Source organism: Atractosteus spatula, chromosome 6 (genome assembly GCF_055471065.1).
Source record: "Atractosteus spatula isolate fAtrSpa1 chromosome 6, fAtrSpa1.hap1, whole genome shotgun sequence".
Classification (NCBI taxonomy): Eukaryota; Metazoa; Chordata; class Actinopteri; order Semionotiformes; family Lepisosteidae; genus Atractosteus; species Atractosteus spatula.
This window is the reverse complement of record NC_142711.1, coordinates 40,107,327-40,121,776: the sequence shown is the minus strand read 5'-3', so window position 1 is coordinate 40,121,776 and position 14,450 is coordinate 40,107,327. Positions and strand designations below refer to the sequence as shown.

The following is a 14,450-nucleotide window of genomic DNA, read 5'->3' as shown; positions in this document are numbered from 1 at the left end:
AAGGTGTTTATTCTGTATGCACAGACAGGTTTTAATTATGCGCTACTGGAAAAAAACATGTATATATTTGTAATATTATATAAATTAAGGGTTTTCATCTAGTGTTGTAATGATTCCTGGGCAGCTCCAAAGACTGTCAAGGAAAAAAAGGGGATCCACAGTTCTGCTTTTAAAATAATATATCATATAAAACATATATATTAATATAAATAATAGATATTTTAAAATAATATCAATTATTTACACTGCCCTTCTTACCATTAGCTAGTTCATTGGTCCATCTGCAAAACCTGCCACATTGTGTGGTTTAGATTGCTCAAGATGTTCATACGTAGAGGTATGCATGTGACCACGCAGACCACAACAGTTGATTCATCTCTCTGGGAAATGTAGGCAGGTGTGAACTGTATCTGAAGGAATATAAACCACAAAGGCATGAAGCTATCTGAACTGACACATTAGACACAATGTGAAGATAATGTGTTGCATTGAATGATGCCTCAGAGATGTTTGCACCAGCAAGCTTAGCTCTTGTAAGAACACTTACACCAATATATAAATTGAGGGAATATCTTTTTTTATACGCAGTCACTGCCCTCCACTGAATTATAGGGGCATGTCATGTGCTGGGCCACTGCCACTACATTGGGTAGGATGGTTGATTCCTATGGATCATACAGTGTACCATCTTTTAATACCACGATAGGGTACTATACAGTATAGACATTTAATTTTTTGTTTAAACCACAGGTCCATTTTGACAAATTATTTAATCCAGACAATGGTTTAAAACCCTTCAAGACTAAAGATTTCAGTTGTTTTGTGCATCAAAGTAGGACATTAGTTTAAGCAGAAGAATGTAACTGATTGTACCTTTTTACAAATTAACATCTGATTGGTCTTGAATCCAGAACGGCAATATCTGTTCTATACTTTTTGCTATATATCTTAATATTTGTTTTTGTCTATTTTATTCTTTCCCCTATTTTATTGTACAACATATACTGTACAGCAACATAAACACCTGCGTCATGTTCACCTCTAACTTCTTTAAGTGTAATATTTCATATCTTATATTTGTACAATAGTTTATATCTGCATGGTAGCAAATTTATACACCTATCTGTGTTAAATTTCATTTACCAGGTGTTTGCCTAGGCTAAAAGTTTGGCTAAATCTTTTTGAATTTCCTTTTCAACATCTACAGCTTTTGCAGTTCATTTTTGTTCAAACTAACTAACTGCACCACAATCTAGATCAATAGTACATATTAATTAGAGCAGTGATCCCTGTGGGACTTTACTAATTACCCCACATTCACCCTTTATCTGTACTGTGTTTGATATGAATTAATGAAGAACGCATATCATCTTTTCTCCTGGATACAATTTGAGAATCTTTTATGGAGAAGATTATCAAAAGTTTTCTCAATATATAGATATACAATACCAATATCCATTTTTTTTTAATCTGCCTTTCCTGATTTTAATAAACCTGCTTCTTTGCTTATCTGCTTCTATTTGTGACCAAATTATTTTACCTTTGTGTTTTTTCTATTAATTGTAAAGCACTTTCCCATGTATTGACATGAATTATTATTGTTACAGTACTAATAATATGTAATAATGTTAACGTTGCAAACAAGTTTAAGCATTCTCAAAAGATAGGCAAGGTTATGGGCTTTCCTAACTCAGCTTCAACCTCTCTGGTACGCTGATCAGCCTAGACTAGGTGTCTCTCTGGTACTCTGATCAGTCTAGTAGGTAAGACCACCCTTTATCTTAAATCCACATTAGGGATATCACTTTTGGACACATACTGTACCATTGGATAAAAACGTCTATAATGTTTTTATCACAATTTTGTTATTGTTTATATTGTACATCACTGAATGTCTCATATATTCAGGTATGATGACACATCTGACTGGAAGATTACTGTGAATACAAAATATTAACAATATTTTACTGCCATAATGTTTTTTACAATTATGTTTTATTAAAGATGATCAGTGTAAATATTAAGTAATATCATCCAGGTGGGTGCTACACATTGGTGGTGGTGGAGTAGAGTCCCCATTACCTGTAAAGCACTTTGAGTGCTTTAGTGCTTTTGAGTGACACTTTGAGTGTCCAGAAAAGTGCTACTGTATATACATCTAAGCAATTTTTATAATAATTATTAATTATAATAAGTAATTAATGTTAAGTAAGTTACAGTAAAATGTCAAAAATCAGAACTGCTTTTTAAAGCAAACGTGCACACTGTTACGTGTATAGAAGCTATTGGTATTCAGCATTAGGCTACAACAAAACTTCTTCTTCATGAAGACAATAATATTATTTTGGTAGAATTAGGTTAACAAGTGTTTCACCCCTACAGTGCAAAGCTGCATATAAGGCACTTTGGTTATAAGACCTTAGCAGAATACTGTTTACTTTATTTAGAAAAAATAATTATTACTTTTTTTATCAATTTAAATTTAAATCAATTACTGTAAATGTATGGTACTGTATGTACTGTATATGCGGGATTCTGTTAACAATAGTCCAACCACAGGGGTGTGATTTAATTCTAGTTCTGTGTGGTGGTCTGTGTTGATTTCATTGTCATATTGTTTGTTTTTACTAAAGTAAATATTAATTGACTGTGCTGGTACTTCTTTTGTTCCGTATTTGTTTATAGTAACTCACAGTGCAGATAGAGAAAGATACAGTTCAAAGTAGTAAAAAAAACTTAGTGGTAAATACATTTGAAATCTGGCCCTGATGTCAAAATGACTGTATACTGTAAGTTGATATACTGTAAGCAAGGTTGTCTTTGTTTTGTGAAATTTCTTAAGGAAAGCATGCACTGGAGCATCTCTCCAATGACAGACACAAATGAAAATCACCACATTTGCACAGAAGAGTAGTAAAGCATTGTTTGTGCTCTTTATAATTAGTTATAAAACACTAAGCCCAGGAGTAGACTCATTTCAAGGCTACCCACAGTTGTAAACAGACCATGCAGTGCAATGTACTGTGAGTGAGTCTTTATGGCCATGTGCAAGGGATTCCTCTGCAAAAGGAGATTTTCACTTTTGCTGTGTTTTTGGTTATGACAGCCATCTCCAGCAAGGATCTGTGCTGCAGCGCGACACCGTCCTCCTAAGATTTGCTGAAGCCTTTCATGTTGCTTTTCTTATGAGGCAAAATATAAATCTCACAATCTGACAGGGGGTCAGTATTTACTGACTACATTTATTCTGGTTAGCAAGCACAGCATTTCCTACTTCTTTTACAAGACAGGAGACAGACAAATGTAAAACCATGGGGATTTTTTTTTCATCTGTTCCAAAAGAGATAGCTGTGTGTTTTAATGGGTGTTAATAAAACATCCATTTTTTATTGTGCTTCATCATTAGTCACTACTTTTCATGCAGTAACATCCCTTACTTTTTAAAATAAATACAATCTGTATCACATCATTATTATATTATATTATTATATATTTTTTTAATAAAATGATTGTATTACTTGAAATCTTTACAAAATGTATACTGTATCTAAATGTGCAGTATATCTAAACAGCAATAAGAATGTCATTCTCTAAGCCTAGGAAGGTAGGAATACACTTCCCTAAGGGAATATTTTAATTGATTTTCCCTGTTATATTCCTTTTTTAATGACACTAGATGATCTTTTAAAAGAAATGCAGTTCTCAGTGTTTTTTCTGGCCTTCATGTGTATCGCTGCAGCCGTGTTTTCACACAGCAGGTTTCTTTAGTCTGCTAAACATAACCATGGAATTTCCACTCTTCCTCTTTGGTCCCTATTAGTACTGTTGTTCTCTCAAGGCATCTAAAATAGAAAATGTAGTGTATTAGATCCATTTAAAGCAAGGTCGTACCATTGATTTTGGAAATGGAAGAACATACTGTACATAACTCTAGAAATAAAACCCTTTGAAGGCTTTTATGGTGATTGAAGTAGGAAAACACTTATATATATTATTGATGGAAAATATATATATAATTTATCTGTATTCAACACTACAGTGTTGGTTCAGGCGCATTGTGTGATATGTCGGCTGTTTTAACATATCTTAAGCAGCTCCAACAATTACAGCTACACATCAAAGGACAGGACTTGAGATAGGACCAACCGGTCAACTCATGCTACATATCAAAGGACAGGACTTGAGACAGGACCAACTGGTCAACTCATGCTACATATCAAAGGGCAAGACGAATACACATGAAGCAGTGAAACAAAACATCTTCCTGAGATCATACTGTATATAAGAGCTGGGAAACCCTTGCAGTTTGTCTGTCCTGCGGGGCAGACCCAACGCGCGTTGATGTCATTATTGAGCTCAATAAAACAACTGAATCCACAAAGATTGTGTCCTGCTCCTTGGATGAAGGATTTCCCACAACAGTGATGTTAAATATATACAGTATTTACGAGAAGGTTGTGAATTATGACTAAGTCAAAAGATTTTTCTTTTTACAAAGAACATATTTCATGTGCCATTTCAAGGCTTAGTGTTTATACCATCTTAAAAAAGATGGTTTCATATCATCTTCAAAGTCTTGTACAAGGAAGACAAAAAATTAGCCTCTTTGGATTTAAACACATGCACTCAATTTGTGCAGTGTGTTTGTTTGTTCGTTCTGCCTGAGTGGTACAGCTTTCTCTTGCTTTCCTTCAGAAACACCAAAAAAAAAAGTAAGGAACACTGTACTGCAGGCAGAAATTACAGCTGAGTAAGTAGTAGATTTGTCTAGGTCATTAAACAAAAGCAGATTCAGTTTCCCTTTCTCAGAAAGCTGCTCCCCTGTGAGGTTCATGTCTCTGGACGGATCATTTCCTGTATGCTGTGATCGATACTTCTCTAATGCATGTATGTTATTGATTCAGCTGTTTTACGGTATGACCAGAGCGTACTGTAAGTACAGAGCTCGTCGGAAGTATTTTGCGTGAGCTGAACTGAACTGTCCCGCGTTTTCCCATGCAGGTGTTCAAGCCCATCGCCAGTGAAGAAGCCTCACAGAGCCAAGGGAGTCGGAGGCTGATCAGCTTCTCCCTGTCAGGTGAGCACATGCAGCGCTGTTTGCCAGGTGTTAGCACCTCATCAGCAGCTCACACCGTGTCCCTTTGAGGGTGGGCCGAGTAGTTCAATGTAATCCAACAGGTGAAGGGAAAGGCAGAATTACAGTGCTTTTTGAAAATTACAGCTAGTGCTAATGTGCAATTCTGCTCTGCCTCTTTACAGGCATTGGTTATGAAATTAGAAATATGCTAGTATGTAAATAACTAGATTGGATTTTGTTTTGTGGGAGTGTTTTCTTATGACTTTTTACTTAGTTTGTACCCTACTCACATTTTGACACTTTCGATAATTGATGCTTAATTGCTCTTCCCTAATGTGTTTGTTGGTTAGTTAAAGCATTCTCTAAGAAATCAAGACTGTAATATTTTGAATATATCCGTACTGTTCAATTAAAAATAACATTTCCAGTTTGGAGAAGTAGAAATCAGCCCTGCTTCCCTTTTTTTCTGATGTTTCTTATAAAGGACTCATTAGATTGGATACATGGCATGGCTAAATCTACTTTTCCCTATTTAATGATCAGAACTGATTAACAGGCTACTTTTATTTTGATCCACAGTGTCTCAGTCTGAGTGATGCTCTCTCTTTTCTTTATCACTCCAAATGTGTTGCTGTCCTTGGTGGTGCATGTTCCTGTATGTGGAACAGAATACATGCTCTCATGAAGGGACAGAAATTTAGTTTGTTTTTTTTACTTGTATGAAGCACAGCAGCAGAGGATTACCATTCACCACTGGGCTTCCTGTAATAATTTGTCCCCCTTAGTGTAACATACAGTAATAACTTGCCGTATGCTGACTGTCAGCACTTACGTGCCCTATACAGAGGACCTGTTTACACCACACAGCATGGCAGTACATCATCCTGTGGTGGCCCTGTCTTATGAAACTTATGAATCTTATGAACCTTACAACCTAAGTTAATCTCTTATCAGCTAGGCTTCTTAAGGTTCTTGTCAGTTGTATTTTAAACTGCCAAGGTCAAGATGGATAGTAAGGTAAAGTGGCTTGGGTTTGCTGAGTCTGTTCAAGACTGCAGCTGTGATGCCATGAGGTGTTTTGAAATCATCCATGCCACTTTTCCGCTCCATTACAGACAAAATGATATCACTTAGCATCTTACATGAGCTTTCTAAACACCACCTTTAAGTCTGGCTAGTTTAAATCCATTTAACATGGACAATGAGCTTCTACGCTTAAAGCCAAGCAAGGAGTAACTGAGAGGAAAATGGCTTTCAAGCACTATTGACACAGCTTTAAAAATCACAGCAGTACTGCACTTTCTAGGCTCTAGCTAACAATTAATAATTAAGGAATATACTGTAACACAGAATTATCTAAGAAATAACTAATGTCTACTTGTTTTTATGGGGAAATTGAAAGAACTGTATTCATTTCATTTTGCATTTTCATAGCATATCTTTAGTGAAAAACTTCATTTCTGAGTATTTGTCAGCATATTAAAGTGATGTTATTTTTTTGATTCTCCTGTTATATTTATGACACTTTAAGTGTTAATATTTAAAATGAGCTAATGTTTTAAAGTTTGGGCAGAATATTACACTTGTTTCTTTAAAACCTTTATGAAGAAATAAATTCCTTCATTTGAATCCTTTTATTACACTGCAAAACTTTTCATGAAAAACTACTTACTTAAGCGGTGTTTCCTTCTTGGACTTGCAGTGATTCTGCATATTGATTGATTGCCTTGTCGTACCTCTTTTTTTGTGAAGTGAGAAAAATAATTGTATGGTTTGTCTTTTTGTATACTTGTGAAACAGTGTTTTTCTATCACTGCATATTGTGTTTACTGACAGCTTGGGCTTCTTTATTTCTATATTCAGCTCTTATGTGAAATATTGCTGCATATCATTATTATAATTACTACAGCTGCTCTCTGACTCTGATTTACCTGCGTAGTATAGTTGCCAGGAACATACTATGTTGAACAACATAGTTTTAAGAAATACTACTGCAAATGAGACATACTGTCAGTGAAATCACAGAGTCAATGTTCTGCAGCTGCTGTATGCAATAGTCCACATTTTTTTAATGTGAGCCTGACTGTAAGAAGTAAATAAATAATAGTAACTGTAACTTGTTATGGGAAAGGATTGTTTAAATATGAAAGAAAGGAAGGTCTATATACTGTATGTAGAAAGTTCACCCTTCCCCCTGTTGTTTAAGAAAGGAATAACACAGTCTCTGTAGTTAAACTGTTTCACATAGTACAAACCAGTGGTGCTTCTAACATTAAATATTTTATGAGGAACATTGTTTTGCCACACAGCAGGGAGGGGTAGGGGGTTGTGTTAAAGGAGATAATAGGCTCTCGAGAGATTTGTTGTCTACATCTCCCCCTTACTTGCTCTGTGGCTGCCTGCCTTCTTTGGTAGGTTATTGCCAATTATCCCCTATAAGGTCACTATTAACTGTGAGCTAATTTAATACAGAAATTGCTCCTGTAGAGCTAGAAAATAAACTTTCATTACATCTTTCTCTTATTTTTAAAACAATTGACTCTATTACCGTCATCATGAAAGCAGAATTTAATCATTTTACCATTGATCATTTAGAAATTGTTTAAGTTTCATTACTTAAAGTTTGCTAAATCAGCCATTTGAGATAAGCTGCAACAGCATTGTGAATTTGTATACAGTACAAAACAATCCCATAAAACAGTCCTCTAGAAATTACCCACTTCCTTGTGCAAGAAATATCTTAAAACATTGTGTGATCCTGTATGAAGAATAATTTATATAATTATTAACAAAGAATGAGATTAACAAGATAAAGTATAAAAGATAAATAACAGGTTCTTAAGAGAGTTTAGTGCTCTACTCCCTTCTAACAAAGATTTAATTTTCATAGTACTATGTGTAGGTGAAATATTGTTATTTATGACGTGAAAGTTATTTAAATCCCATTAAATGTAGATTCTAATGAACTGCTGTTAAAACGTTTTGATAGATTTGGTAGATTTGAACATTTTCCTAATAGTACTTGTACACAAATTGTAGTTTTTATGTATTCCTTAATCACTCAAATATTTTTAAGTGACTTGGCATGTTCAAATGAAATTCCAAATGTCATTTTTGAACTTAAATTGTTTTTGTTTTGGTGTCACATTCTGTTTTGATGGCTGTGCATGACCAATGTCGAGACCCAAGCCAGCTAGTCTGTCCCAGTCTTTACAACCCCCCCTTTTTTTGGCAGATTTCCAAGCTGTGGGGCTGAAGAAAGGCATGTTCTTCAACCCTGACCCTTACCTGAAGATTGCCATCCAGCCTGGGAAGCACAGCATCTTCCCAGCTCTGCCCCACCATGGCCAGGAGAAGAGGTCCAGCATCATGTGCAATACCATCAACCCGGTCTGGCAGAGAGAGGTAAAGCACAGGCCTTATAGCTGGGCAGAACCAGAGTATCTTAAGTGTGGCACCACTCAGATCCACTGAGGAGTTCTTTTTAACCTCTGAGGTTCATTTAAGACATACACAAATTTATAGAGGAGCTCATATAGCCACATTTCTTGGTTAATTTTATTTTTATTATTCAACTTGGAGCGCTGGGGCATCATTTTTTTTAGATGTCTCACTGAAGTCTGGGAAGATAAAGCAAATCAATACTTTTAGTCTGTTCCATCACTTGTTGACCTAATTCTACCAAAAGAATATTATTGTCTTATTGTCATAGGTGAGAACAGGGAATGAAAAAAAAAATCCGTACAGAGCAGGGACGCCTAGAAAGAGACCCCAGATAGCGTGTGAAGCTGAACTGCAATTTGTAATGTTGATAGTTTGCACACTTTGAGCTTGGGAAATGTATTTTCCTAGTCCTATTACTAAAAAAACAAAAGTGCCATAAGGGAGAAAACCCCATTCCTGGTAACGTCCTTTCAAGAAGACATCATAGGGCGTTCCGATGTTATTCCAGCTCCTTTCTGTTATCCTTTTATAACTGATGTTATCACCCCTTTAAATTAAAACTATAATATGCCCATTTTTGCGTTTGTATTCAGCTTTAGGATGATTCAAGTCACAATTTTGTTTTAGATGTACAATGGTTTTATTAATTAATATTAATTCAGTTAAAGGACGAATTAAAGAACTGAGAATTTGAATGGAATTAAAAAATAGGATTCTGTTCTCCATGTTGAGTCCCCTTTCTGCAAATTATTTTAATTGTTTTATGCTTTTATTCATTGTAACAAATAAATACAAAGACGATAGAGTGACAGACATGATTTTACTTAATATGCCTTTTCAGTTCACACAGGAGTCTTGGCCATTCCAGACCACTGCTATATACTGTACAGTACCTTCCAGTAATCCGTGGTTTTCAGCTTCTTCACCCTGATTGAGTGTCTATCACCAAGTGCTCTTATTCTTATAGTTTACATACAGTACAGAGCAGCATGCACTGATGAAAAGAAAACACAGGTCTCATTTTTGACTCACGATTTTGTGATAATTGGTGGTATACTTTACTGTGCTGAAGACATTATTGTCTTTGTTAATTGTAGATGAGGAGCTATAAGCCCATCCATTCCCGTAGGGCTTTGGTAGTGCTGGGTCAAAAGCTAATGACTTTAAGTGAACTACAGGTTGGGATTTACTGCAAAGTTCTGCTTTTAAAACCAGTCTGCATAAGATCAATGTTTAAAGCAGTTTTTACAGTTAATCTGTGGAGAAAACATCTCCAATACAAGTTTGGAAGCAGAAATCACCTTATCTGTTCATTTCCATTTGCCAAAGTCCAATTGAGAATGCAGAACAGTGTGTAAACTAGTGCTCTGACTACATGTTCTTTTAGAAACCGAAATGTCAATCTGTATTTAAACACATACACAGTCTTTGACTTGCCATTTTGAAACCAAGTAGATTTTCCTTTTTTACCACATGGGATAGGGTCAATGCATTTTACATTGTCTGCAGCTTTTTGTTGAGAATTGTCTTAAATATTTAATTCTCAGAAATAAATGACTAAAATAGTGTTTTTTCTAATTATGAAATTAGAACTTTTGCCTTGACCTTTAAAACAATGAAACCATGCACACATGGTTTTCTGGCTCTGAGCTACAGTATTTGTACCATAGCCTTAATTGTCTTAATACTGATTTTATTATTTAAATTTAGTTAACATTTTTATCCTATCTTACATTGGTATCTGTTTTATGTGGGTGGACCTTTACCAAAGCATTGAATGAAATATCTTGTTTAAGGGTACAATATGCCCAACTTTGTATTTTATTTTATAACCAGTACATTTTGACTCCCTAGCCCTAACCACTACTTCACATCATTGCACATCTTAAGCTGCCTTACATTCTCCAATATTCAAAACAAAGCTGTCTGCACATCATGGCGTACTGTATATGAGAGGATAGCATTCATGTTCAGATTATAGATGTTCAGATTTGCAGGATTTTACTGTATACCTGAGAGGTAATTTAGCCCAACCTCTTGGTTGTTTACTTGTTTTTTACAAGTCTCAGATTGATCTGAGAAATTGTATCAGCCTATTCTAATGTGTTCACAGCTTTTTAGGGAGTCAGTACTGCTTCTTGATAAACTGACTAGCTGGTGAAGCTACTTGTCTCCTACTAGTTTTATTGCTTTATAGACTGTTTTTTTAAATGGTCATTATTAGTTAAATTAGTATTTTAGTTATTAAAATAAATTAGGTATTAGTGTTTTCATTTTGTTGATTTGATCATACCAGAAATTCTCTTTAAACTCGGTTTCAATGGTATCTCACACTAGAAGGTTCCGCCAGGATTCAAAAACAAATCTGCTAAATAATGGGAGGCCATGAACTCTGAAGGGTTTCAAAGGGAAGGTCAACTCAGCTGTAACTGTTTGACCTTTACATATACCTAGTAAAGAGCTTCATGCAATAACTATACATTTGCCTCTCATCACACTTTTATTTCCTCTTGTCATGGCAAGACTTAAGTGTCCAAGACAAGCAATGGAGGTGGTGGTTTTTGCTGTGTGCTGGGTTACAAGTTGAGCCAGTCACCTTCAATTCAGATTAAGTCAATTCATGGTTCTTTCTTTTTACTACTTTTCACTGTTTCTCAGATACATTTGCAAAATATATTGTAAATGCAGCTGTAAAAGCAAGAAAACACATGAAATCAGGATTAAATGATGGTGGCTATGGAGAACATGGGTAAGTAGGAAAAAGAAAAGCAAATTCTGATTCATACTTGGAAAATACAGTAGATGGGAAAACTACATCAGAGTAGAGAGAGTAGAGGAGTTATAGAGGAGTTGCTATATGTACATGTACATTGGAATTCTTATTCGTGCCAATCACTCAGGACATACATTACTGTACACAGTACAGCAGATGACACATTACAACCGACAAAACCACATAATGTAGACAGTGCATTACAAAATGGCACATAAAAAATAGTAATGACCAGAACAATGTCTGTAACCAGTATGAAATTACTCTGAGCTTTCGAGGCAAGACTGGTCACATAGAAACTCACTTTTGGCTTGTAAAGGCTGTAAACGATTTTGTAGGTGGCTAAGGCTTCAAAGATTGATAAGACTAAAGCAAACCTCACATTAATCCCTCATTTCTTGGCATTTGGCTTAGTGTGCTGATAAAAGGAGGGATAATCATTAGTTACAAGCCCAAGTGAGACACTAATTTGGAGCTCAAGGAAGTGAACAGACAGACAGAGAAGAGTTAATGTTCTCCTTATTTGATAAGGTTCCAGGGGTGCCGAATAAATGGCTGACCCTGCGCTCTGACCCCAAGCTTGGGATTTAACCAGGACCTTACTTTATAATCAGTGCCAATGGAATCTTTAATGACAAAGTAGGTAGGACTTCCCATCCAAAAGACAGTACCTCCTTCACAGTGTTTCCACTGAACAATACTGGGCCATTCATCCATTTTCAGGAACTGCTTTATCTTTAGAGGGTCCCAGCAGGCACAGGGTGATGGGTAGGACAGTGCACTGGTTGGGACATCAGTTCATTGTAAGACACAAACGCACAGGGGAAGCAATTAAGAGAAACCAATTAGCCCATGTTCTCTGCAAGTACTGTATATTTGAGAGGAAACTGAATACATGGAAGAAACTCACACATGCTGAGGACTTGTAAACACCACACAGAAGGCCCCACAGGACTGAATTGAACCCAAGATCCAAGAGCTCTGAAAACTTTGGATCAGGGGGAGTTGTGTCACCTTATGGTCCAGCTCAGTACATACTGTAAAACAGCAACCCGGTTTTCCTTATACTGTAGGTCACCTATTCTATTTCTGACATTTCAACATTGTCCAGCTTCTGTAACCTGAAGGGTCTGGTTTAAAGGCGGTAACACTGCTATTTCATTCTTTTACTAGGAAAATTTGCTAAAATCATTTGCACTGAAGTACAGTACATTTTTACTTATCCTGCCTGGTCCTAACACAAAGACAGATCAGTGTGATCTTAAGTGCCAAGGGCTAGTTGCACATTAATGTAGACGTGCTAAAGTCTACACAAGTCTCCAGATTGTGCTTACGCTTTGTCAGACGTGACATGATGGAAGCCAAATTGTGCTTTCCTGTAGGAGCAAAGGTCTCCAGACTTGCTTCTAGCAAAGACTCCTACTTATTATTCAGAACAGACCTGCCCTTGATCCTGAAAGAGTGTCCCACATGAGGGAAACTGTGCAGCAAATCCACAGGAATTCAAGAGTGAGGAGTCTTCAATTATGTATTTACAGTCCCTACACTCTCTCATGGAAGACGAGAAAAATAGTTGCTTCGTGATTTCATCATCTCCTATTTTTAGTGTGAGCAGAGAATCTGAATAATGCATTTCCCTCTGGATTGTGATCTCTCATAGATGCTGTTTCTTTGCTTACCTTATGTTTCTCTTACAAGCACCTCAGTTCTATTCATTCTGTATTTATAATACCACACAGCAGGTCATGCCATGCTACATGACATGTGTGTTTTGAGTGTAGAGCCTGTCTAATTAAGACATTGTGACAAACCAGACATTGATGCTCTGTCTGGCTGAGCGCGCACTGCTGTCTTCCTTCATGTTGCACCTCATCCAGGGGGTCTTACCCTTGTACAGGACTTCTGCTGTTACCAAGGCAACAGCAGATGTTTGCTACCCAGTGTTCGAGGTGCAGCATTTTCTGCTGTTTTGTTTCTTCATTTTTTTCTGCAATGGAAGGCTAAAGCTGATGAATTGTAATGTGAAAGCCATGCCGATGAAGACTGAGTGCAACAGACATCAAAGGTATTTGTTAGAAATATATAACAAAAATGGGATGTACTTAAGAAGCTGAATCCAAGTGTATTTAGTCTTCTTTTTGCCATATTTCTGTCATTCTTAATTTAATGTTAACATCTTTTATTATTGATTTAAGACCTTTTGTGCATTCATCTTTGGTGGCAATTACTAGCTAAAAGATTCATAGTCTAAGGAAAACATTTGTATCAGTCCTGCAGGTACTGTAATCATGTCTAATCAAGTCAATACACACTTTCACACTTTTTCATCATTTCAATGATTTAAAGGCTTAATACAACACGTTTTTGGTTGGTTGGTTGCTAGTGCCGATAATGTAAGAAATTATTTGAGACATTTTTAAAAGATATTTTAAATATCTTTAAAAAAGGCATTGTTTTCAACAGCACATCTCCATACTGTAGCTTGTTTCAGATCCTTACGACCCTTTGCACTAGTTTTGCTTTTGATGCAGAGTTTTAGTCACAGAACATGACACAAAAAACATGAGATGCACAGTATCGTACTTAATTTAGAATCTCTGTGCTTCTACAGCCAATTTATATTCTTATAGTCATATGCATTTAAATTGATTAAATATGCATGGATTATTCCCCCATTTTTTTCAATATTGTACATTGTAATTTCACATGCTCAGTCTGTTAGGGTTGTTTTACAGTGAATTCCTACTAGGGTTACTGACTTTACACTGTCCGAAGAGTTTTCTAAATTGTTTTTAAAATTAGATAGACCTACTGTAAATGTATCCTGCCCATTGATTTTTCAGAATCCTCCTACTTTGAAAGTATATAAAAACTATGAAAATGACAAAAACACATACTACTGTATATTTAGGCTGTCAGACAATAATCACAATTGTGTTTGATGTTTTTATTTAGCATTATGTTTAATTTATATGAAGGATCTTGATCTCGCAGTAAAAGATAATCATAGAACATCCATTCATCCATTTTCCAACATCCATTCATCCTTTTCTGGGTTACGTGGGAGCTGGAGCCTGTACTGGCAATGGGCTCAAGGATGGATGAGATGCCAGTCCATCACAGGGTGCACACAGAGACAAACACACACACACACGC

General features: G+C 36.0%; 1 protein-coding gene across 1 annotated transcript in view; it reads left to right on the top strand.

Annotated features, from left to right (window-relative positions):
* The window catches only part of LOC148832877 (E3 ubiquitin-protein ligase HECW1-like), a 91,481-nt gene that overhangs the window by 23,553 nt on the left and 53,478 nt on the right, over window positions 1-14,450 (top strand). The window contains exons 5-6 of the mRNA XM_088918095.1: window positions 5,002-5,077; window positions 8,313-8,482. Of these exons, the coding sequence (XP_088774221.1) occupies window positions 5,002-5,077; window positions 8,313-8,482 (246 nt within the window). The remainder of the gene's footprint in view (window positions 1-5,001; window positions 5,078-8,312; window positions 8,483-14,450) is intronic.